Source organism: Labrus mixtus, chromosome 13 (assembly GCF_963584025.1).
Source record: "Labrus mixtus chromosome 13, fLabMix1.1, whole genome shotgun sequence".
NCBI lineage: Eukaryota > Metazoa > Chordata > Actinopteri > Labriformes > Labridae > Labrus > Labrus mixtus.
The window spans coordinates 3,522,938-3,548,399 of record NC_083624.1 but is presented as its reverse complement, the minus strand read 5'-3'; the positions used below and the strand labels follow the sequence as shown (position 1 = coordinate 3,548,399).

General features: G+C 39.9%; 2 protein-coding genes across 3 annotated transcripts in view; one reads left to right on the top strand and one right to left on the bottom strand.

Moving 5' to 3' along the window:
* The window catches only part of nalcn (sodium leak channel, non-selective), a 77,791-nt gene that overhangs the window by 44,229 nt on the left and 8,100 nt on the right, over nucleotides 1–25,462 (bottom strand). For both annotated transcript variants that reach the window (XM_061053178.1, XM_061053177.1), the window contains 8 exons: nucleotides 23,514–23,597; nucleotides 23,225–23,364; nucleotides 22,980–23,108; nucleotides 19,604–19,755; nucleotides 18,114–18,256; nucleotides 17,687–17,791; nucleotides 13,880–13,966; nucleotides 1,878–2,009 (listed from right to left, as the gene is read on the bottom strand). In XM_061053178.1, the coding sequence (XP_060909161.1) occupies nucleotides 1,878–2,009; nucleotides 13,880–13,966; nucleotides 17,687–17,791; nucleotides 18,114–18,256; nucleotides 19,604–19,755; nucleotides 22,980–23,108; nucleotides 23,225–23,364; nucleotides 23,514–23,597 (972 nt within the window). The remainder of the gene's footprint in view (nucleotides 1–1,877; nucleotides 2,010–13,879; nucleotides 13,967–17,686; nucleotides 17,792–18,113; nucleotides 18,257–19,603; nucleotides 19,756–22,979; nucleotides 23,109–23,224; nucleotides 23,365–23,513; nucleotides 23,598–25,462) is intronic.
* The window catches only part of asmtl (acetylserotonin O-methyltransferase-like), a 243,536-nt gene continuing 236,539 nt past the window's right edge, over nucleotides 18,466–25,462 (top strand). Inside the window, exon 1 of the mRNA XM_061053182.1 lies at nucleotides 18,466–18,469. The gene's annotated coding sequence lies outside the window, so the exon portion shown is untranslated. The remainder of the gene's footprint in view (nucleotides 18,470–25,462) is intronic.

Here is a 25,462-nt window from a genome sequence, read left to right as displayed (position 1 = left end):
TCACTGAGGTTTTGTCCATTCATATTTACAGTCTATAGATGTATCCTGACTTTGACCCTGAAGGCATTCAAAATATTTTAGATGTTAACATGTCTTTACTTGTCAAAGAGCTACTTGTCTTCCTAGCCTGTAATAGAAATTTGGATCTGGGATTCAAAAATCTTTAGAAATTGAGGATTTATCCGTCAGAAAGGTTAGAACACAAGACACAACTAGGGAAACATTAGGGAAATTCAGAATCTTGTATTTCTTTCTTTTGAGCGCGCTGCACAGTGGTGCAGTTGTTTGGGCTGTCGCCTCACAGCAAGAAGGTTCCTAGTTTTGAATTCCCCCATCGGAACGGGCCTTTCTGCCTCTCACCCGATTACAGCTGGAATCAGCTCTCCGCGACCGCAAACAGGATAAGCAAACAAATATAGGATGTTTTTGGAGCATTACCCAGGGTAAAAACACTGCATACAGTATTTTCCGTTGTGTTGATCAAGCTTTTTCTATTTTTAAAATCTGTTTTTTTTTTGCTGTCCCCCAACTTGATTTTACTGCACTACGAAATCATCGGAGAACTCTTTTAAGTAAAGGATTTGAACACTGAGGCCTCCGCAGTCCTCAGCAGGGGAATATGATAGGAAGGAGGAAGTAAATCTGGCACCTCGCCACTAAGCTAACTCTAAAACCCAGTGGCTCCATTTCTTATTTTCACCTCACATCCTTCACACAGGTTGGAACAAATCTGTGGATCGATGTCTGTATCACACGGATGGAGGGAGAGAGAGAAAGTAATATGTGTGTTTTTTTCCCCTTTTCTTATCTCCTTCATTCAGCTGTGTTTGAGAGAGAGAGAGAGAGAGAGGTATGATGGGGTTGCAATCCGTCTTAGTTGGAGCTTTATCACCTGAATACTGATGACATCAAACATACCTAGTTAACATGTAGAGTGCAGTTTGAATGTGCCTGTGAGTATGTTAAGAAGAAAGAAAGCAGCAGTAAAACTAAATAAATTAAATGAAGGAGCAACATGTAACTCTGACACCTAGCGTTTAAAATTGGTACTGCATCCAAATTCAAACATTGGAGAGAGCTGTCTCCCCTCGCCCCTTTACACTCTGCTGCCGATTTGCACGGGGGATGCCATGTTGCGGACGCTGAAGTCCTAGTTTTACCATGTTTCTGTTCGTGGAGCTTATTAGTTGATTCGGGTAGAATCAGTTAAATCTGAACCAGTTTGCTTGCCCACGTTCATCGCTGCAACACCTGTTGGTTTGCCGTTTGCCTGGCAAACCGAGGGGTGTCCAAAACAGCCATTGAGGGTGTTCTTAAAACCGCCTCCCTTCTCTGGTCAAAACAAGAACAGACCATACCGGACCGGAATCAAAACCTAGGCTAGGAGGAGGACATACTGGCTGCTGCATTGTTGTCAGAGAAGACAGCACTTCAACATAGCATGTTTCCTTAATGTCTGATGAAATAGCATTTTATCATTGAATTCAGTAGGTATCTTAGATGTTGCTCCTTTAAGTCGATTAATTATTGAATAGAAATGAAATCGTTTATGCACATTATTGAAGAAAAACACATAGAGATGTTTAGATCATACTGTTGTTGGTACAAAATGCTCGATTGAATAGCTTTTAATAACAGACAGTACCATAAAAAACATTTACAAATGGACCATGTGTTATTCAAGAGACTTTTAACAAATCCACTACCTGGAGCATGATCTAAAACGCCTTCAAACAAACGTAAAATCCTCGGTCAACGGATGGATGTTTTTGAATATTAAAAAGTTGAGGGTTTTTGTGGTGGATGTTTGGTATTGTCAGAAACAGCAGGAACATCTGAAGAAGAAGAAATGAGAACAAAACAAAAAAGTGCCTCACCTCTGCCAGGTAGAACTCATCATAGTGCCTGCGGTGGTTCTCGCCTTTATAATAGTTGCTAGCAGCAACGATGACGTCCACAGCGACCATACTCAGGATGAACATGTGGAACACAGACGAGCGCATCAGTTGCTGTGGAAACAGAGAGGTGTACACTTGTAATGAACTTTGAATTTTGCAAGATGGGTAAAGAGAAAATAAATCAACAGTCATTTTTATTTGTTTCCCATTGAACCGGTTCGGATTTGAGCCAGAGATATAATGATGAATGATTACAGAATAGTCAGACGTTTATAATTTGAGCCTGATTGAAGGTCATTACTCAGACAGGAAGACAGACAGGTATTGTATAGCTCTGAGTTAAAGTATCAGAGTAAATTTGTACTAACAATATAATATATATTTATGTCTCTACATTAATATGCAGAAATTAAAAGTTTAAATATAAAAGTTTAAAAATACCCAGGTTGGAAGACAGATGAGTGACAGTCAAATGTTCAAAAAGAGAAAGACTGCGCATATATATAGGAACATTTTCAGCGAACACAGACTTTGGTTCTCTCTTTTCTAAGGTGCCAACCAAAGACTGCACAGTGTCTGAACACTGTAGGTGGAAACAGGCGAGGAGAGGGGCAGCAGCTAAACTGCAGAAATTTCAAAGCAATCAAGAACCTTTCATTGGCTGCTGGAAAACATCCACCAAGACAGAGAGGCATTGTGTATTCAGACAGGCAGAAAGAGGAAAGGAAAGAGGCAATAAATGTGTGTTATTACCTGTGGGGATATAGGTAGCATGGAACGACAACAACATGACATACAGTAATAGAAACAATACCCCAGACGGTACCCATACCCAACCTAAAGCGCTTGAAACAATTGGACTAACAATGCACTCCTTTCCACAAAGATTTAGAGCTGTGTTGGTTTTTGAGACAATATGACAGCTGTGATCGCGGCCCTGAACTGCCTGCATGTATGTGGCAGAGCAAACAGCTTGTGAGTGGGTAGAACCACTCGCCCTAAAAAAAGACTTGCATGTGAGAGTGGCAATAGGAACTGAAAATGGAGAGTAAGAATTAAAGACAGATGAAGAGTGTTTGCAGCATTGCTGAAAAGATCAAAAACTCCGCAGGAGAGCGGGACCACTGCCATCCATCCTCCTCCTCCTCTTCCTCCTCCTCCTCCTCCTCCTCGACACAAATACACTTACAGAACAAAGTCTTTAAAGTCTACCAAGTCTGCAAATGGGTTTGGTGCTTGGAAAACAAGTGATGGTTTGTAGATAAAATCATGGGATTGAGCTTGAACTTTTGAAGTGTTTCTTTAAGGAACTTAGAATAAGTGTAAAAAGGATTAGAGTGACAAGTGGGGAGACCAATGATTTAGACCAAACGTCCTCACTCCTCACCAGACGAACGTCAGCATTTAAACACATAAAATGACTTATATTAGCGCTAACCTGACAAGGACCTTTTACGGCCGAGGAAATGATTGCAATTTGTCAGAGGCAAGGACGGTGAAGATAGAATGATTGCTATTGAGCAGCAGATTGTCACTAGCGGTGTGAAGTATGTTGGATACCACCCTATACTGCAAAAAGTAAAAGAGGTAGACCACTTCAGTTATTCTCAGAATAAAAGATGGTATTGAGGGGAACCTATCAGCAGATAAGAAGCTATGAGTACATTTTCATTTCTGTATAAACCCTTGAAAATATTATTTGACATCTTCTGTCACCTTTGAAAGAGCAGGTTCTCATACAGACACTAAAGTTCAACTTCCTCCTGCTTCTACAGTAGCTAGGATAGGACAAACAAAACACTCGCTCTAAAGAGGGCTTTCAGTTTTTTCTCACCACATTCCATTCAAATCTCTTAGCCCTTACCTACTGTGCTACTTTTATTGCTCTCATGACTTAAACTATTTTATATTCCCATATCAGTCAGCACCATGCACTACGCCGTAGTTCGCTGCCACTCTAGTCAATCGTGTTTCCACAGCTAGTGCTAGCTTGAGAGCGTGCCACCAGCGCCACTACGCTCTGCTCCGTTTCAATTACGCTGCGAGTCTAAATTGTTTTCGACCGAGTACGCTGCAGGTTCGCGTCAAGCTGGACAGATATTTCCTTGTCTGACTTCCTGTCAGACACGGAAACACACAGAGCATCTGGTCATTTTCAAAATGAAACACAATATCCGGACTCCCGATCGTAATTTTCATCACTGATTCTCATTTTCATCACAGGAGCCAAATGAACAACAAATCATCCTCAGAAAGACAAAGTAATATGTTGTTTTTTCCCTTTATTCCCGCGTGATCTTGTAGTTCTCCTGTGATGTGCGTACAGCGGCTCATGGCTGCGCTTACGTTCCAGAAACGGATCCAGCGGGATTTGCGCACCGTCCGGCGGAGCAAAACCGCGTCGCTGATGGACCGCGGGATTGGGGGGTCAGTCTGTCTTTACTCTTTATCTGAGTGTGTAAGCCTATTATTGCTCGCAGCATGCCGTTAATGTTTGTCACAAAGGTGAATTCTTGCCATATTTTTAAGCTTCACTTGAGGTCCAGACTGATAGCCTTGGGATTGGGTGTTTGTGGAGAATGTACACACAAACCCACTCCACACACTCTCTGGTTACTGGACTCCTTGACTGAGATTGGACGTGACAAAGCAGTTTGACATTTCCAGCAACCAGACGCTCTCCCCCCATGGGTGTTTTGGCTGAAAGGACTTGTGTGGTAGTGTGTGTGTGTGTGTGTGTGTGTGTGTGTGTGTGTGTGTGTGCGTGTGTGTGTGTGTGTAGGTTTGAGTATGAGAGAGAGACTGAGGCAGACTGACAGAGAACAGAAAGTACATGGCTGTGTGTATGAAATGGTTGGCTTTCTCAAGGTCCTGACACTGCCCATATTCTCTGTCAGCTTCTGGGAATCACATGACTAAGAAAAGTTGGAGCGCTAGCTGGAGCACAGTGTGTGTTTGTGACCTCTGTCATGTGAAGATAACAGCCAAACCCTGCCACAAAACAACCTTTAAATCCTTCCCTCACATTCCCCTTCTATGGTGCAATTCACCAGATAACACTCCACATACCTCTTCCTAAGGCAAAATGGCCGAGTTAGCCCAGTGCAGCTGGAGGCACTGTCACTCCTTTTATGGCCTCAAGATGTCAAAATCAATTTTTACAGCATCAATTGTGGGACAAGATGGCCATCCCCTGCTGTTTGATGTTTCTTGTGAGCCTGTGTGTCTCTGAAAACCTTTCACACTTCTTTGATGGATGCTATTTATTTGTGGTGCCTCTGGCTGGCTCTTTGAAACACCAGGTGCTCGATGTGTGCACAGACACACACACACACACACACACACACAAACACACACACACACACATACAACAGCAGAAGCCACGCATTAAGTTGTGGCTCGGGCTGACATTTAGAAAGGGATCACTGGCATCATTCTATCTGATAGAAAAGCAGCCCTATGAAATAAACTATTATTTTTCATATCAATTAATCAGTTATTTAACAATGAATGGATTAATGGGTTCGTGAACTTCAGAAAGTTATAAAAACTCATTATCCCCCTCATTTCTGCCTCATCAACAGTTATCAGCTTTTGCCGTCATTTTTTCAAGCCTCCAGTGTATGTGGGTACATAGAATAAGCTGTTTTGATTTCAGTACCAAGGCATTCTCTTCCGTGCCTTTGTCATCATTTACAATACATCCAATACTCTGTTGGAATCGGAATCAGGAAGGAAAAATTGAATCAGAGCATCTCTACTTGATAAGCAATGGTTTCCAGGATTGCAATATGGTTGATTCTTTCTGCCCTTTTCTTTCAGCTCTCCACACGACATTGGACAATATACTACCAATACAAAGAGAAACTACATCTTCTCCTCCTCCAACAGATTCTGAATTCATGCAAAGAATCGCGTCATAAAGATTACAATTTGCCCAAAAGTTATATAGATTAGACACCTTTTCAACTGATGTGTAAATTGGTTTTTGGAGGAAACATTGGAGTTCCTTTTTACAACAGAGAGATAAGACACAAATTAGTAATAAGAAGTAACAAACAGCTAATTTCTCTTTTCATTATGCCTTCTGGCTTCTCGTCTGAGTCCCTGTGTCCTTTATTATCCAATTTATGCCCAGTCAATTTAAACAGTGCAGCAAAGTCTCATTCTCTAAAGGCTGACACATCGTGCTATCTCACACAAAGAGTGAGACAATGCAACTGAACGAGTCCCAACGTGATCAGCTGTCAATAAAGAGACGGCTCATCTGGAGGAGGTGAGGTGAGGGGGGGGGGCAGGGGTGTATGCATCATACCTGGAGCATCTCCAGTGGCAGCAACTGTAACACCGCCAGGACAGAGAGGCAGACTGACAGACCAATGACTGCTTCCTCACACTCCGTCTGTTCACTCGCACTGCCAAGAAGGACAAATGCTCTTTCTGCCGGTACATGAGAGGAGTGTAGCACATGTGCACAGAGCTGGCAGGATGTAGCAGCATTCACACAGGAATTGTCACCAACAGACAGGGCCTTGTTCTGGCAACAGACTCCTGCTACAGTTCTCTTTCTCCTGTTTACCGAGATTAAGAAAAAAACTGAGTGGGATTACAGACTGCCTAACTTGATTTATCTCTTCACTGGTGTTTGTTGAAGTGGAATAAACAAGTGGTGACAATCAGAGTGTCCACATTCTGCCATTTGGATGGTAAACAACTCGGAACATAACAATTCAGAAATCTATTGTCAAATTGTGGAAAAAAAACAAAGCTAAATCCTGGCTAAGTGTGCTATCAACACAGACTTGTTCTAATCTTTGTGCAGAAGGAGTGGGTGTGTTCAATCTTGCTGGGTTGGGGATCCAGTGAAGTGGCAGCCCCTTGGCTTATTACGGCCCTAACTTAAGCGGGCTGACTCATGGGTCTGGCTAGAAAACAGGTCTTAATAAAACATGATGGTCGTCCTGTCTGCAGCCTCCTACTCTCCATAATATCAGCTGTGCTTCCGCCACCTCTAAGTTCCTGGAGGCCTTTCCTTATACACTTGCGCTTCATTTAATTTCAGTTTATATCAATAGATGTGCATCAGGCTGATTGAAGTCTAGACATAACAAACCATGGGTTTCATTCGCTAACATCCAGTCAAGTTTTTTTCCCTCCTCAAACGTGTTCTTAAAAAGGATCCTTGGAAGAGTCTAGGCCAGATTAATGACGTATTAAATGCACTCTTTCGCCAAACTAATTTAATACTAAACTATATGTGGACGTTAACCTGCCAGGAGGACCAATAGCTGGCACAGCTAGCACTGCTATCGTTAGCCACACTTTGCAAACAATTCTTTGACATTGTACTGTAGATCTGCAGACGCTGTGATACCATGACGTTTAGCTGTTTTCAGACTAGTCTGAATTTAAATTTTTGTATGATTGACAGAGAAACTAGCTGCTAACAACCTCCCTAGTTCTCACACAGCATACACTTGTTAACGCTTGTGATCCTAACTTGTGTGCACACAGAATTTAAGCAAAAGAAGAGAGGAAGAAAGACAACACAAGAATGCTAAAACGAATTTGCATTTGCATTTTCAGACTATCTTGACCAGGATGGACCAACTAGGGAGCTTACCAGGGATTGGCAGGAATTATTTGTGTGGACAAACACATTTATTTTACTTTTGTGTATTCTCTATCTTCTTTAACTACCAACGTAAAAGTATAATTCAGTCGTTACATTCCTGTTCTCAGTTTAATTTAAAAATCTATTCATCAGAGTGGAAACATATATGGTACATATTAATATTCATATATATTTAGCGAAGGTCTTTAAGGATTTATGAGCGAACTGTAGCAGTCAAATAGAAACAAAAGCCTTGAATAATACAGAAGAAATTAAAAAACAATGGTGAATGTTGGAATCTTCTTGGAAAGTCATGAGTGAGTTTTACAAGTTCTTTCTTGGAACAGTTATTAAATAAGGTCTGATGTGATGTAGTTGTTGTTGGTGGCAATTTCCTATCATACATATTGATCTAACCTTCTATGCTCAATAGCTTAAAAAATGCCTATTATTTTCCTTCTTTATTTCTATCCACTCAATTACCCTTTTCTCTGTGCCATCCCTCTCCTCCCACACATACACAGACACACTGACCTTAACCTTGACACTGTGTGTGTCTATGTGTGAGTGTGAGCTTAAAATGATACAAGCAGTGTCACTGGGGAACATCCTGAGGGTGAAGATTGGTGGCAGGGGTAAAAGAAGGGTTCCAGAGAATCAATAACCTCTTGCTCAGGAAGAAGAGGTCAGAAAGGTGTTTCTTTCATTGGACTTCAGTACCACCCAGTGAGCTGCTTGGTTATCCGTAACTCTGAATTTAGCTCTGTAGACAGGGGGGAGGCTGGGGAGTTAGCAGCTGCTTATCAACAAAAAGGCAATTTAAAAATGTTCTTACTGGATGAAACCATTTTTCATACCTTCCTTTAGCCATTCGAAAGCTTTCTTCAGCTTTTACAATTTAGACATTTCTAATTGTAAAAGTAAGTCACATTCCACAGACTTCACTTCTATTACTTTTTCCGGTGGATGTGCACCTGTATGGAGTGTCTACCTCTATTTTTGCATTGAGCAGCCAAAGTCAATCAGTAGTGTAATTATGGCATGGTGGAGCACAAGGGGCTAATTAGAGCACGTCTCTGGGGAAAAAAACAAGAAGCGTCATTAACCTTCACTGCTCTGAGCTGCTACCATGAGGAAAAATACGATGAAAAAAACAGGAAAGTCCAAAAAACAAACAAAGAGCTGTGGGATAAATAATTATTTATATAAGTATATCACATGGATTTGTACCGACACCTGAAGGGCGTGACAAATAGTCGCTTAAGAATTCCATCACATAATCATAATTTAAATTCTACTGTAGATTGGTAGGTTTCCAAACATGAACAAGTAGCTATAATTTGAATGAATCACCAAATATTTGATTATTAATGACTCTTTATCATGATTTTTTGGAGCAAAAATTTTAAAATAGGCTTCGTCCAGATTCTTAAATATTAGGATTTTAGAATTTTTTTTCAAAATTAATATTTTGTTAATATTAAGTGACTGTAAAGATTAATCAAACAAATCTAAAATACTGTCAATGTAGGAGAGAAATTACTTCCTGTTTGGAGTCTAGTTTTTTTTGGTTTGTAGTCCCTCAGTAGGGGAAGTTGCCTTTTGCCTTCCTGTCTCAAGGAGCAGGTAGTTAATCAATTGTGTGTTATTCCCAACTGCTGCAGACCCAGACAGACCATCTGACGTCAACAGGCAGATTGACAGGCTGACACTCAGACACACAGAGGCCTGACCGGACACCAACAGGTGGTTTAGAAGACACGTTGGACGTGTGCGGGTGAACTAGCAGCATACAAACAGATGAACACACACACAGGCTGCCTGTAGATAGCGCCCACCTGCCAGCCCTGAAACATTTTAATCATTTGACGGCCAATTACTCTAAAGCCAGGCGGAGCAGAACAGAAACTCACACTTCACTTCCCTGGCACTCGCAGATGGGCCTGCAGGCTGGAGCTCCACTGCCTGTCTTTCTGTCTTCACTCTACATGTCTACTCAGCCAGCTCTGCTTCTTTCTGATATGGGTGAAAAAGCAATGTAATAGGGTGTTTGGCAAGGCTTTAGAGGGAAAGAAAAGAGGATATCCATCATTAATCAAAAATGATGACACTGTAATTCAATGGGCCTTGACAGATCATCTATTATAACATGAAAAAGCAGAGAATGGTAAAAAAAAATACCATTATACAACAGTTAAGTTTAACCAAGCAATCTGACTAGACATCTGAGGCATTCTATGGGTGCTGATATTGACATCATCACGGGGACTTTTCACTCTATGTATCACTCCGCCTCAGCCAAGTGTTCTAGGGATGTGCATGTTTAGTCGACTTAATGGTTAAACGTCATCTCCCTCGCTTGACATCACCAGAATAAATTGGCAGCAAATTAGTAAGATTTTATATGTTGGCCCTCAATGTGGGTTAAATATTATGCTGAAACTGCAACGCCGTCATCTGCTACTAGCCGGGGCTGAAGCCATATCTGTAGCTCCGCTTAATGGGCCTGTCCTCCTAACTCTACTACCCAGATGTAAGCAAGCACAGTGAACGGATAGCTTCTTACAGGAGGAGCGCATCATTGTTGCATTGTTTCGATCTAGAAAATTGAGATGGAAATGTATGTAGGCTGTGTAAGGTTACACCGGCATAACGACCGGAGCAATGCATAACCACAATTAGCACGTGCTGATGTTAACCTGCAGGAAGGGCCAAAGGCTGGTAGTGCTAACGTTAGCCACATTCGGCAAACCAAACTACCTTGTATTTTGTCAACAGCATCATCTACTCATTTATATAGACAGTGTTTCTCTGGTACTCTGGTAACTGAATCCATTATAATCTGGTCCATTCTCATTTCCTGTATCATTTTATTAAAAAAGATTTTACAGTGTCCCAATGGTTTTGTTTTAAAATATTTAAATGTACTGTTTTTATATGAAATATATAATTACTTCAAAGTTGCAAAAGCGTGTGGAGAATTCAGATATTAGGGCACCATCTGCAGCACAAATGTTCTCTCAAATTTCACAGTTTTTTTTTAATAGATGGAGGGACATTTGCTTCTATTCATGTTTATTTTCATTAGCTATCAAAGCAACATTATGAGCAGTGTCCCGGTTAATGAAATAACCTTCAGCAAAAAAAAAAAAAAACAGTTCTAATAAACTGGATGTTTTAAAGTCAAAGTGGGTTTGAAAAGAGACTAAATGGAGCCTTTCCTGCTGAGAATCTGTAAAAACATAAAACATGATGTTACATTTTAGTCCTCTCTGATCTGTGATGAGGCCTTTGTGGTTTGGATCACACAGCCGGCTTAGTTTCTTGACACCATCAGCAAATTTAAAACATTTTTATAAGTGTCTGTGATGGATGAACATGCCATGAAGTGCTGTCAGTGGGTGACTGCTGACTCAAAACAATGGAAGTACAACATGATGCATGTCAAAGTCACTCTGAGTCACATTCAACTTTTACACTACTTGATTATTATTTGCCTCATTGACGCCTTCAGTGGGCTGCAATTTGAATAAAAACAAAAGCAGAAACAAAAACAAATGGCTCTTCTGGCAAAATTCAGTGCCAAATGCTTTCTCTGTTTAAGCTTCCAATGTGGCTGTGAAATGTATGTTACTTCATCTTTCACAAGGACTGCAGTTAGCATAAAAACATACACTTATAGGTTCCTAGAATGTCCACAAAACAAAAAAATACCAGAACATCGGCATGAACTCTTTGTGGTACCATGTGGTACTCAGTTTTTGATACCAGATTATCTAAGATGCAAGGCAACAGATGTAAAGCTTCACAGTGAATACTTTGATACTTAAAGCTGAATGGTATCATTTTCAAAATAAAACTGAATACATCAATTTCAGATATTACAGTTTGCTTCAAAGGAACTCAAATTCCAATTTGAATTGCACACTGACCAAAACTACAGTCTGTTTAATTTTCACATGGAGAAGTCATCTAACAACGTTGTCTCTGTTTTGATGTAGTATTTTCTCATGTACAATTCCCTCTCCCCCTATGACCTTGTACCACAGGTCCTACAATGAAATATACTGCTCTCATATTGTAACCAAGATCAAATGTTAAGTTGAGGATTTATTTCTCTGTTTCACTCGACTATTTCTCTTTCTAGGGTCCTTTTCATGTGTCAGACTTTATTTGACAGCAGACATCTATCACAATTTCTGGACCATTGCCTCGGGCTGAAACACTCCATGTGATGGAGGTGTGAGTTGTTCTACACTCTGGCCCTCTAAAACACTCAGCAACTCTGTCGTCTAGCGGGAAGTCGTGATCACAGAGTCGACATCCTTAAGGCGCTGTGCAGACCTGAAATAGTGCTGTGGTTGAATATAAAAAACATAGCGTCTGTATTTGAGAGGATAAAGTGCTACAGGAAAGGTTTAGTGGTTTGTTTGTTTTTAAGTTTATATGGTTGCAACTTTCTCCTGCTGAACTATGACCAGCTGAACAGCTGAATTATGTCATTTAGATCTACCAATCCTCAATATACATAGACTTTATTTAACAAATCCAATTAGCCATGAATTGGAGTTGCAAACCCCCTTTTGAAGCCTTGAGTTTGGCATTTTTGGAAAACTTGATTTTTGGAACCAGGAGTGACTGTACTAGGAACCACATTGTAACATCTCTATCCCGATTCAAGGGTCCCCTTGAAGGCAACTTGCCAATCACATGGAACCATGCCCAAAAGTATACCCTGCTTTATCGTCACCTTTTCTATAAAAGGGATCATTATTTTAAAAAATTACCTTTTGCAACCAGCTGTGTCTGCTCTGCTGGCCATTTGAAAGAATGTATCTTCAAGGCAATTCCACATTTTTGCTATACTTCTAGTACAGTACTACATTCACTTCTTATACTGTATGTAGTCTGTAGCTCAAACTAAGGATGTTCCGATGACAAATAAACACACATTTAAATTCAGACTAATCGATTAGTCGAGAGTTGACAAAACACTCAGAAAGCAGTCAAAGCATTAGAGCAGTACGGCAGCAGCTATTAACAGGAGCTACAGCCCTGGCTAGTAGCGGGGGCTACTTTACAGTTTACACACAAGATTTGACCGACATTGCATTGAAAATACCGAAGATTTATTTTACCAACTGGTTATTGTGCTGACTAGCAAGGGTGGCGATGTTTAATTGTTTAGTCGGCTAATCCCGCACATCCCTAGCTGGAACATATCAATATGCAAACCTTGATTATGTTGTATTGCATGTAAAGTTAAGCCAGGTTAAACTTTTTTTTGTCTGACAACTCTGCGTTGTTTAGCCCAAAGCGTTGGAACCCCCACCAACACAGCAGTCACACTAAAGTTAAAGTGTTTTGACACGGTGCCATTGGTGGTCTAAGCTTTGTCCAATGCCTCTTTCAAACAATCTGTTAACCCTTCATTTTACAGTCAAAACTGGGCTCCTTGTTGGTACAGGAAGAGAATAATAGCTATTTTGTTTTGAGGGAATGAGGCAGATGAAGCAGTCTTTGGGTGTTCGACGTAATGGAGCACAGGGCTCAGAGGGAAGTCAGCCGTGTTTATCCCTCTGGTTATCCCTCTTTCTAAATCTTGCCTCCAACTGATGATGAGGCTCTAGGGGACATGCTGCTTTAATGGAAGTACTGCATATTTCAGGTCCTCTGTTCTCTTTCGTTTCTTCCCATTTTCTTTCCCCCTACTTTTTGTTTGTGTGTATGTACCTCCTTCAAGCTTAGCGCTGGAATAGTATATTCAACATGACGTTTTGTTGACAGCCATCCTCCCTCTCATAGCTTTAGACTCTATTGGCAGTCTCTCACAGCAAGGGCTCAGCCTTTTTACTCCACACCGCTATCAACAGTGAGCCAGCTGTAAGCAACGCCTGCTGCTTTCAGCTTATCTTTAAAGCCCAACCATTTGGATCACACTGACCACGAAAGCAACAGCAGCGTCTATCATGTAGATGTCATTTAAAACTCATCTATCACTGAAACGACATCATTAGTGAGGTTCTACACATCAAACACGATTTAAAATCCCATCATTTTGACTTTTGACACAGCTATTGAAGACACAGAGAAATGTAGGAATGATGAAGAGATAGTGTAGCCTCTGTGGCAGTTCTTAAATAGATGAGGGCACTGATTCTCTATTTATACAAAGCATTAAAACAATGAGAGCCATTAAACAAAAATTGTTAGTGTCACACACAAGAAAATGCATGGATCAGAATGTATAATTCAGTTGGGCTAAAAAGGTGTCAAGTTGTCAATGTTTTCTTGGATATGATGAGAGAGAGGAGAAGCACTTAACACCAGCAGCATCAGCAGCATATTAATTATGTGGTGTGTTTACCTGGAGGCAGGCAGGCGCTCGGCCATGTGGTTTGTTGACGTCCACAGCCACAAGCTGCCATCCCCCAGCAGCGTCTTCATGGAACATCTGTGGCACAAGGACACTACGTGAGGGGCAGACCACACCAACAAAAATACTTGCATACAATTCAGCACTGTACAAATTTCAAAACATACGCGTCTACCCTTTGGCAACATCTTCATAAAACATCTGTGGCCAAAAATGAGTGTTAGGGTTCACTATTACCTATACTGTATATGGTTAATATGACTGACTGACCAAACTGACAGATCCCCTTGACACCAGCATGACTACATACAACAAATTTAAGAAAAGAAAAGAAAATGGACATACAGTAGCACTCGAATTTGACAGCATAGTCCAACATCAATGTTTTAAGTGGTGAACGGTTTGGTAGTTAACTAGAGGAGTAGAGAGTGTTTTATTTATTTTATTTTATAAAATGAGAATGACTCACAACCTGTTGTCCCAAAATAAAATATTTATCTTTTGAATACAATGCGAACAATAACTATCTTTAACCCTTTAATTAAACACACAGGGTTGATATTCTTCAGCTTTAGAAAAAACAGAGCAGCCTTGCGAGTAACTTAACTGAATGTTCAACCTTAATTACAACTCCACTCATCAGAATATGGGATACATTAGCCTAATCCTGCAAAACAGAATTGGATTCAACCAAATCTCAGGCTCTGTGCACAGCTCTATTGAAAGATCTAAATCTGAAGACAGTATGGAAAAGTCAAGGAATGAAGAGTGTGGCATGGGTTGTGTCTCCTCGGGCCACATAATAGCAGCCCATGTCTGAGGGGAACATGAATCGGGGAGCATATTGTTGCAGCTTCTGTGATTGACAGTTAAGTGTTACACCATAACTAATTAGTTTTCCCCCCTCTAAGATAAAGACTGGGGCATGACGATGTGATTACAATTATTCCGATAATGGGAAGAAAGGTTAATTGTTTTCAAGGTCATAGCGGTGTAGGCATGCCAGTGGCACCAGACTGTCTTCCATCAGGACTGAGGGAACAGTGGTGCCAGTTACTTGACTTTCCAAGATGCATCAATTCAAAGACTGAGGAGGAAAAACAGCTATTAAAATAGATGGCTGCTTGTCAGGGCAACTCCATTATGGTTAAAAATGTCAGGTATTTATCTTTTCAATTAACCAACAGAGGCAGAATACAAATTCAGATCCATGCATCCACCAACCATCTTCAATTCAACTTGATGTATTTGTATAGCTTCATGAACAATTCCAGTGAAATGTGACATCATCGAGCTCCAAAACGGCCTTTCATTCGTAATGTGATGTGTAATGTGATGTGTAATGTGTGTTTTTTCTGTACAATATTTTCTCTTTCTCTTGATTTCCAACCCAGAGAAGTCTACTGTAAGTGTGGAAGAAGCAATCACATTTCTGTAGCAGAAAAAGATGCGCAAAATCAAGACCAAAGACACAACTCCTTACACCTAAAAGGACATTTGTGAGATAGCTAAATATTCAGACTTGAATAAATATCAAACCAATACAAATCACTGACATTAATTAGTGCCGTCTAGACTGAATTATGGTGAGGAATCTGCACACCTTTGTTTAATGAACCTCCAAAAGAATCTGTCTTCATTATAGCTTTCCTTTAACTTGAATCACTTCTCAATTAGACTGAATGTCTGTTAGACCAAAAGTGTCAATATTCCTCATTATGCTTCTCTACTGTGGATCCCTCTATGGCCTAAACTCATAACATTTACACAGGAAGTGATTAGAAAGAAACATGAGAGCACTAAGAGCATTCTGAGGTAAATTTTGTAATTGGATTTTCAACAACCCTGTTGGGGATCATAAGCCACATGTAAATGTGGCTTTAAAGATAATATAAGTAGACTGATGTTAAATGTTATTCATTTTAACTTTTCAATACTGTACAAAGGTGGCTTATACAGTAAATAACAAGCCAATGTAAGACTGAGCAAGGTAAGGCTAAGCAAGGCTCCCTGGATTCTTCTCCAAGGCCCTGTACTCCAACTCTTTCAGGTGGATCCTGGGGGGATATTCTGGGTCTGCCCTAGGGTCTTTGTACAGATATTCCCGGAATATCTCCAAAGAGATTTATCATGGCAACATCCTGAAAAGATGCCAAGACAATCTCACCAAAAAGAAACAAATCTTCTCCAAACTCGTTCCAGAGGTCCAACCGTCTTACCTGGCCCAACCTGTGACTTTAACTTATTTTGGCTACTTGCATCTTTGATCACATTTCGGTGAGTGCCCAGAGCTCATAACCTTTGAGAATGGTTTGAACAGAAACCTACTGGTAAATCTAGAACCTTCCCTCAAGGCTCAGCTTGCTCTTTACCAACCCAGTTTGGTTACTGTTGGTCATGAACTTTTCTGCTTGTCTGTTTCTTGCTTTATCTTTACCTATCTTTGAAACAGAACCATATAATCCCAAAGCGTTCTCAGCTGAGTGACTCACTCCTAACCGAAACAGAGCAATCTACTAATAACAGGAAGAATAAAACCATGGCCTCGGACTTGTATGTGTCGTGTCTCATCCCTACTGTTTGTCACTTAGCCAGATATATTGGACTGATGAAGCCAGAAGAAACATCCAATTATCAAAAGTCAGTGATGCAATCTTTGAAGTCACTTATGTTGACACTCTCTTCCACTTGGTTGCACTATAACAGTATTTTCATGCTAAACACAAACAGAGGCAGAGGAAACCCATAAAATAAAGTGTCCTGGAACCTACTTCACTTATTACATAGAACTCATAGGAATAGAGCTCTCACTTAGGTTATAAGAGGACTGGATGTTCAGTAAATGCCAAGCCTTGGCAAGAGACTGCCAAGTCTTTTTACAGAGCCAAGAAACTTCGATCTAAATTGTCTCCACAGAGAGTTTTTTGTTTTTCCCTGTACTAAAGCTGCACTGTTGGACTTTATGTCCCCAATTTAGAGAAGATGAAACAAATACTCCTTCTTAGGTAAAGTTCTTAAAACAAAGGCATCAACTGAAATTCCTGAGTAACTTATTTCAAATCTGAGTGAACCAGGTCCATCAAGAGGCATTTCAAGCCAATTCATCCAGATATAATGGAAACAACTCAAACATTTATCATCCGTCTTTGGCCCAACGCATATAACCACATCAGCCCAATGCCTCAGCAACTGGGCGATTAAAAATAAGGCTCCATATTTAATGGGGTTTGATTCCAAAGCAGGAATAATGAATAGAAGTTAGTCCCCTTGCAAAAATGGAGACTTTCAATTCACAAGGAACAACATCAGAGGACAAGCCTTTGCTTACCAAGCACTACCTCAAGCACTCCCTTATCAGTTTTATGAATGCTTCATCTGCTTTATTGAAAAGATAATACTTTTTTTATCTCTTCTGACTTATTATACAGCAGATTTCAAGATTACATTTTCCAGTTTATTTAAAACAAAAACAGGCATCTGATGGTCTATGGACCCTTAGGCAGCTGATTTGATGCAAGTGAAGGTATTTATTGATGACCAGGCACTCTTGCAAAGCTAAAGAAAGCCATCCCTGTCAAAATGTGTTTGTGTTCATTCCTTTGATTTTCTGAATTCATGCAACATTAATGTGCGAGGCCTTGATGATATAACAGATTTTGAGCATGCTGTACCACAACCAGCTCTAAAGAAACCAGGTACTCAAGAAGTGTAGAATGAGGTGAGCTTTAAGAGCCATATGAAGCTGTCCAAGTGGCACTATTTTGTAAGCTTTAGTGTCCAAGAGTGTGATGGTTGTACCTGTGTTGTAGCAGTAGAGGTGGTGCTGCTCCTTGACCCCCACATCTGTTGAAATTGTACTCTGATCTCGGCAAATGTCTCGATGATGACTGCTATGAACACATTCTGCGGAAGAGAAAAGAAAATGAGAGTAAAAACAGAGAAAGAGAGAGCGAGAGAGGGAGAGAGAGTATTGAGACAATTAAAAATAAATGACCAAGTGCAGGTCTGCCTCTTGACATCCCTCAGTATCTATGACATGACATTCATTTTCTCATTAGCTGGATAAAATTCTCCTAACAAGGGGAAATGGTTATGTCTGCAGGTGAAAGATTAGGTTATGTCAATTAACAAAAACCTTTCTATGTGTTCAGCTATAGCCTGCAAGCCACGCCAGGGGAGCTGAAAGCATTTGGAAAAAGTGCAGTAAAGAAAGACGGGCTCTAACCTTGACAAGCCATGCCAAGAAGAAAATGAGAGTTATGAAGTAGAAGTAGGAGCGCCAGCGAGGGAAACTGTCAATGGCTCTGTACATGAGGAACACCCAGCCCTCCTGTGATGCAGCCTCGTACACAGTAAAGATACTTGTACCTAAACAAAGACAGACACAGAAGCCATTAGAAACATGTGAAGTAGACATGAAAGAATAGATTGTTATTGAAAAAGGTGTCAGTATTTGTCTCATCTTATCTGTAGTAAAAGTATGTTATGACAGCGCACGGCAGGGAAAATACAGCACCCCAGTATCCTCACATTTCCGTTCTTTGTACTGACAAGAGTAAGAGCTCTAACTGTTCGGCAGCCTCATTAATCAGATGAAATTATATTTAATGCGTGTCTTTGTCACCGTCGCTGACAAATTTGGTCAGATGTAGTTAATTAACCAAAATACTGTGCGGTGGCCAAACTACAAAATGAGACTCTTGGCTGCTCTTTGCAAATGAACTGTCTGTACTTTGAACACTCAGCCAACGATGATTTAATCAGAGAGGACACATCACTCCGTATCATTGTAATGTTTAATAACACCGTGAGTGAGTTATGTGATTTAAAAGTCCAACAGATTAGTGATTGCTTTTCAACATCAGTTTTAGACTGAGAGTAACTAGCAGCTGATGGCAGATGTTATGAGGAGTGACAGACAGCTGGCAGATCAGCCGGTCAGATACAGTAACCATATTATATCATTGCTTTAAGCTTATTAAGCTATGGGAATCTGGGCTATATTACTATATATTCATACCAATCCAAGAGGGAACCTTTCATATGGATAGGATCAGCCAAATTAATTAGATCTTATTGCCTTGTAGATTTAGCGTTTGGCAAGACCAATACATTTAAGCAGCCTGTTGCAGTGAATGTGCCAAATTCCAGGCTATAATGTCCTCTAATGTCCTGTTTACTGCGAAGCTCTCGCTCTCCTTCATGGATATCTACAGATTAGGGGCACTGCATCGTGCACTGACATTGGATTTTAGCACTGTTCAGCAGATAAGCGTGCAGGATGCTGCTGGTAAGCTTCACGCTAAAAGCTGTTATATGGAAGTCTTTCAAAGCGCTCACTTTCTTACAAAAGTTTATTTTAATAAACATTTGTCAAAGGAATGTGATATATCTTGATTTTGGATATCCAAGAATATGAGTTATTTGTTGTGTAAAGACCTTCTCTGAACTGGATGTTTTTTTATCAGATTGTTTATTCACGCAAGCTCCAGATATTTTTCAGGGTGCTTTTCCTGAAACTCCTCCTTCTGCCCACAGGGAAAACTGCACGCTTTGAGGGACATGTGTGAATAACCAAGGTAGGACGACTTCAGGGGCAGGCTGTCCTGACATTTCCTAGAAATTTTTTGTGTTTTGTGTTTGTGAAAACAGCTAGCGAGTAATGTGGTTGTGTTTAAAAGCAGTACATGTATTCGTGTTTAGCTTTTACTTTACCGAGTTCATTGAAGCCACTATAACCAAGCTCCTGTCGGCTGAGGCCCAGCTCTTCAAGGTCCATGCATTTGAAGCCCAGAGGACACTGGTAGCCCTCCCCATCAGGGGAACAATGGGTGTCTGGGATGGCCAAGCTGTTCCACGACACATTTCTGACCAAAACAAAGAAGAACACATATCAAGGAATATCTATACGCCTTGTTGTATATGAAGTTAAAATCTGAGGGGGTTGGTGGGGACAATGTAATGAGTAGACACTAACAGAACAGCAAAATGTTTTCAAAACTCAGGTACAAGTGCATTTAAACATATCATTGATAATTACAGATTTGAAAGATTTCAGGGTTATACATTAAATTACATTAATTAAAAATACATAATAAAGAGAAATAACAGGTAAATACTGCCTGTGTGTGCACACAAACAAATTACATACAACACCTGCCCCCCCTCCCCCTGCCTGTCTCTTTGTCTCTCAGCCACAGGTGTTTTTCCAGGAGCTCCTTGATCCCGCTAATGAAAATTAATGCCTATAAATTGGCTGCCCAGACATTCATCCAAATTGTTTATTAAGGGTTACGGGATCAGGAGGGATAATTTATTGCACCATCACAAAGGGCAAGCAGAGGCAGAGTGATGAATCCCGATAAAGCCAATTATGCCGGGTTTTATAATACCACTGTGGCTCACCATAGAAACCATGTCTCTTGATGACAAAGGGGTGATAGATGAAGCCCCAAATGAGAGACCAAATGTCCTGTAATAACAAGACATTAATAACCATGCTACGTCAAATGAAAAACAAAAATAAATTGGAGATAATACGTATTTAATGATTTTTCTTTTGTCTTTCTGATCTGTTATTTGATCACACCAGAATTAAATGTGAAAAATCATGTGTGACAAGAGGTGGTTGTCTTTGCTAACAACCACCTCTTGCTGACTCATAGGCCATAGAATATGAGGGTTAAACATACAATGAATTGCAAATCTGATCATTAAAATATATATATATATGTATTTACCCAATTTAAAAACATAATAATTAAAATGATTTATGTTGCATTTTTGATCATATCCACCAAAAATTATTTGGTCTTATCAGACTTTTAATTTGAAAATCCCACTCAAACACAGGCCCACTGCTGCTTTAAAGAAATCTACAACACACAAATGTCACCCTACAATCTTATTTGTGCTGTACAAATATATATAACATGGAAATGTTATTCATTCAACAGACTTAGATAACGATGAGGTCAACAGAAGAAATCCTGTCATCCAGAGGAGGAGACCCTGATTAGTTCAAAAATCCAAAACCATTTTCATCTAATATCCATATCACAAAATGTCACCCCTGCTATGTTTCCCTAATTCCCGTCCAATCCCTTGTGTGTGACAAGCTGCGGAGCTTTGACTTTGTGCCAAGGGCATATGGCCGATAAAGATGAAACACATCAGTCCTTGTGTGACATATTTCTAAAATACCCCCATTAGAAGCAAATATACGAGGGATTTTGGGAAAAAGAAGCATATCAGCAAACAAATGAGATGAGCAGCTGCCATGCCACTTTGTGGATGATGTAACAGAGGAGCTTCAGTGCTTTAACTGTGAGAATATCCTGCACTACAGTATCTTTCCTGCTATAATGGTCAATGAGGGCCCTGTCCCTAGGGTGCTTTTGGCCTATAATCAGTAAGGAGAGATAGATGGGTAACTGATGAACAGGAGTGAGCTTAATATAAAGGCTGGACATGTAGGGAAAGTTTAATTATTAGAATTAGTGTTAGCTCTGCCTGTAGCCTGGGGCTGTAACCAATATAGCCTTATCTTTAGACTCAACAAGGGAACTATTCTGGATATCATTTTATCATCATGCTTTACTTAATGATTTGATTCAAAACCCGAACAAATGGGTTTAAATTTGCACTCATTCTGACAATAATGTGTGAAGACTCTCCCACCTTTAGATCACACACATAGACCAGCCAATGCCACCAAGGGATTTCCATATAATCCTAAAATTAAGATACTGTGACATCATTTAATTGGGATTTTTTTATACACATGAGGCAGGTTCATCAATAAGTTGAGACGTAAATGCAGCTGAATTGTTTAATGTTTTTCCATGTTAAAAAAACTATAAAGCAAACAATGTTAACAAGCCATGAGCTCCTTCCAATGAAACTAAACTCTAAGTTCTTAGCTCGGAATTCTATTTTTATGAAAATGAATACATCTTGACTTTAAACTTGTGCAATGGGAGATAGAAAGCAGTTCCTGCAGCACATAAAAAATGTGTTTGGGGGTTGCTGGTTTGACGGTCACACCAAACATATCACAAGTGATGAGATGTTGTCAGGTTCTGTTAGACTCAGCTCTGCAGAGGACAGTTACAGACTGATGAGGATAACACACGATTCCTTTTCCTTATGCAGTAATAATTAAAGCAGTACATCACAATGTGGGGTGTAAACAGGTTTTTTCTAAGTGGATTATATGGACAGGTCAGTCAGGAGAAAAAAAAACTTGACTTGGTACATTAGCAGGGGAAGGAAACTTTTCAGGCGGGAGAACACACTCACTACCTTGTTAACAGCTGGTCAACAAATGCAGTAAAATGCGTCCAGCTCCAGATTTATGTAAGCTGACTTACAGCTATTATTTCCCTCCACATTTTTTTACTAATCAATATACAAGTACATTATGTCTCATTATGGTTGTTTTAAAGAAGGACAAGATTCCTAAGCTCTATCTCCGTTACACACTCGATAAAGACCCATTTTTGTCTGGAATCTGGATATCTGAAGTACAGATGCCATAATATGCACACTGTTACTGATTTTATCTATGGTCTGGATTTATTTATGTTATTTACTTGTTATGTAAGATAACCTAAAAAATGCAATTGAGTTCATGCTAAAAAAAAATGCAGCAGCAGCATATTTGCAGTAAAAAATGCTGTGGTTTTCCAGTTTGAAATGAGCTTTCTTGTTTTAATTACCTTTAATAATGCACAGACTTTGAATGCACAGATTTAATGTGTGGCTGGGTTCATTTCAGGCCATGTACATCTCTACCTTATGTGAGTACCTTTTGTGTTCTGCACTTAAGTGTTAGCTTCATACTCTGCATTCCAAAGAGATGTGAAATGTTTGTACGTATCTCCTAGCATCCTCAAAGTCCTTCTTACAGCTACTATTGCACTAGAAAACATGATATGGACTGCTGTTAAAGCTGGTAAAACCTCTTTAAATGTACTGAAAGTGTTCTTTAAAGAGCTGGAAGATGACAGTTTATTAACACTGCTTAGTTGAAGCACAGTATTAATAGATATATCAATCTCTGAGAACTTCCTTAAACTTTGGTTCTTACCCTTCCGTTGTATCGTTAGTAACACAGTGATGATTAAATGTTCCAAACATCTGAACACCCAGAATTCCATAGAGCAGGAGGAAAAAGAGCAGGAAGATGGAGACACTCCAGATCTGTTCCCCTGATCGCCTGCAAAGCAAAAGAGTGAAGAAAGGCAGAACTAAGTCTCGTATACTTTTGCATGTGCAACTAATGATTAATTGGTGGGACTGAATTGAAGTGATGAGCTCATGATAGTTTTGTACTTCAGGATGTTGGTGATGCGTGAGCGGGGAAGCTCGAAGCGGAAGTAGATCCTGAAGGCCCGGATCATAATGAGCGCTCGAGGGATTCTCAACATCCCCCATGGAGACATCTGATCCACAAGCCCAGCTATTTCAAACACCTAAAACAAAGAGTAATGGATTGTCAAGGCAGTTCATTATTGTAGATGTTTGGGTTTTTTTGTACTTGTTATATGGAGCAGTAACACAACTTGCTGAGGTAGAAAATGGCAGTATGATTGCAGAAAACTGTAAATATAAGGATATATACCTGCAACACCAGGGACACCCAGATGAAAAACACCATGAAACCATCAAACATACACCAGCGATCCTTGACATAGGAGTTATCCCCCTGTGAGAAGAGAGTGTCAGAAACCAGAGTTAAAAAAGAAAACATAGAATGGCCTCTGCCTGAAAATACTCCAGTGTGCTGATGTGTAATTCTGCAAGCTTAACTACTGTAAACCAAATGTTGGAGTATGTTCTGATTCTAGTTTAATCTTGACACTGGTGTTACAATGTAGTCAAAACAGTTGTTTATTCAGAGGTAGGATGCGGATCTGGTCCAAGAAATAATCTTTCACTCTTGGCCAATTCCACACCCTTTCACAAAGTTTGAAGAAAAATAGCTTTGTAAAGCCGTTTTCACACATGCACTCCTGAAATGATTTCCAGGAGGACTGCTCCGGAGATTCTCCTGACCTGGCTGTTCACATACTCACAATGGAAGACTAACCCTGTTTGACACGAGAGGTGGCAGAGTCCGCCATATGACGCCATAATCAAAATATTTGCCTTTTTATCAATGTGTAGTTCAACAAATTCACAATGTCAACAAAAGAGCGGAGAACAACATACTGGAGAACAGAAAACGTAATGCTGCCTTTTAATTATGTGCACAGAGAGCATAGCAGTCCTGCGCATTCACTCTATGCATCAAGCAGCAGTTACAGGATATAAACATCTCTCCCCCCTCCCATTGGCTCGAGGTGAATCTGGATAATATCCAGCTCACTCGGACTTGCTGCAGTAAAATTACTAGTGGTCTGGCAGGAGAAACTCAGAGTAAAGACTGTGGCTGTTTGTTAAAAAAACAGACAAACAAGCAGAGCCAAAACACAAAGTCCTAGACAGAGGTTATAATTGGAGTGAAGGTGTTATTATTTTGAAGGGCAGTTGGTGTATTCTAACAATAACAAAACGTCATGTTATCTTAAAATGATTTAATACTATAAGTCTTAATTGTTCTCAAAGTTGCCCATATCAAGTGCTAACCAATGTGACACAGAACACTTTTAATGTGATAGAAAGCCTTTGCTTAAGAAAGCAAAGTGGAATGACAATGTTCAAGGAAAACAACAAACTGATATTTGCCCATTTAAAAAGACAGACCACAATACTCCAACAGCTATGTTTTGAACACGATAAGACAAAAAATGATTAAGGCCTTGAAGTGTGAACAAACTGAAATGTCAGGGGGGGCAGCAAGAATGGGCATACTTAATTACCACTTCCAGAGACAGAGAGAGTCTGTTAAAAGCTCTTAGGGGGGTCAGTCTTCCACAGGAAGAAAAGCTGCAAATGGGAGGGTGTGTTCTGAAACACTTTAAAGATAACAGCATGTTTGTCACACACTGACAGGAGCTAAATATGCAATTATCTTTAACACACTGTGCGGCTGGTTTCGTTTTAATGCAGTCACTTTTTTATTCACTAGCTCCAAAATACAACTTTCAACTGTCACTCAGTGAGGATGGACATGTTGAATATATCAACTGTCATTTAACATACTTTAAAATGCAAATAAAAACACATTTTTTGAAAACTTAAAGGTGATGTGTGATGCACTATTTATGCAAATGAAGTTTAATCTGTAAAGTAAGCAAGTATTTTCCAATTTTAGTGGAAAAAATGTTTTTTTTTGCTTTGAAGAACTAAAACCAAGAAAGAGAGAGACACATGTTCAAGGTTTTTTGTTTTTGCTGTTTAACTGGTGATTCTTGTTCTGTGTCCTCCAGTGCCTCCCTGCTTGTTATCTGTGATTTGCCAATTAAGCTGTCCACTCCTTTTATGGCTGTAATTACGGTCTTTTCATCCACCAGCTGTCTGCTCCTGGAAGCTTCTATACAACATTATCTGCCTACCTTGACTATGAATTGTGTTGATTCATCCAAATGTGCAGCTCATCATAACAAGTGAGGTTGAATTTAAACTGCG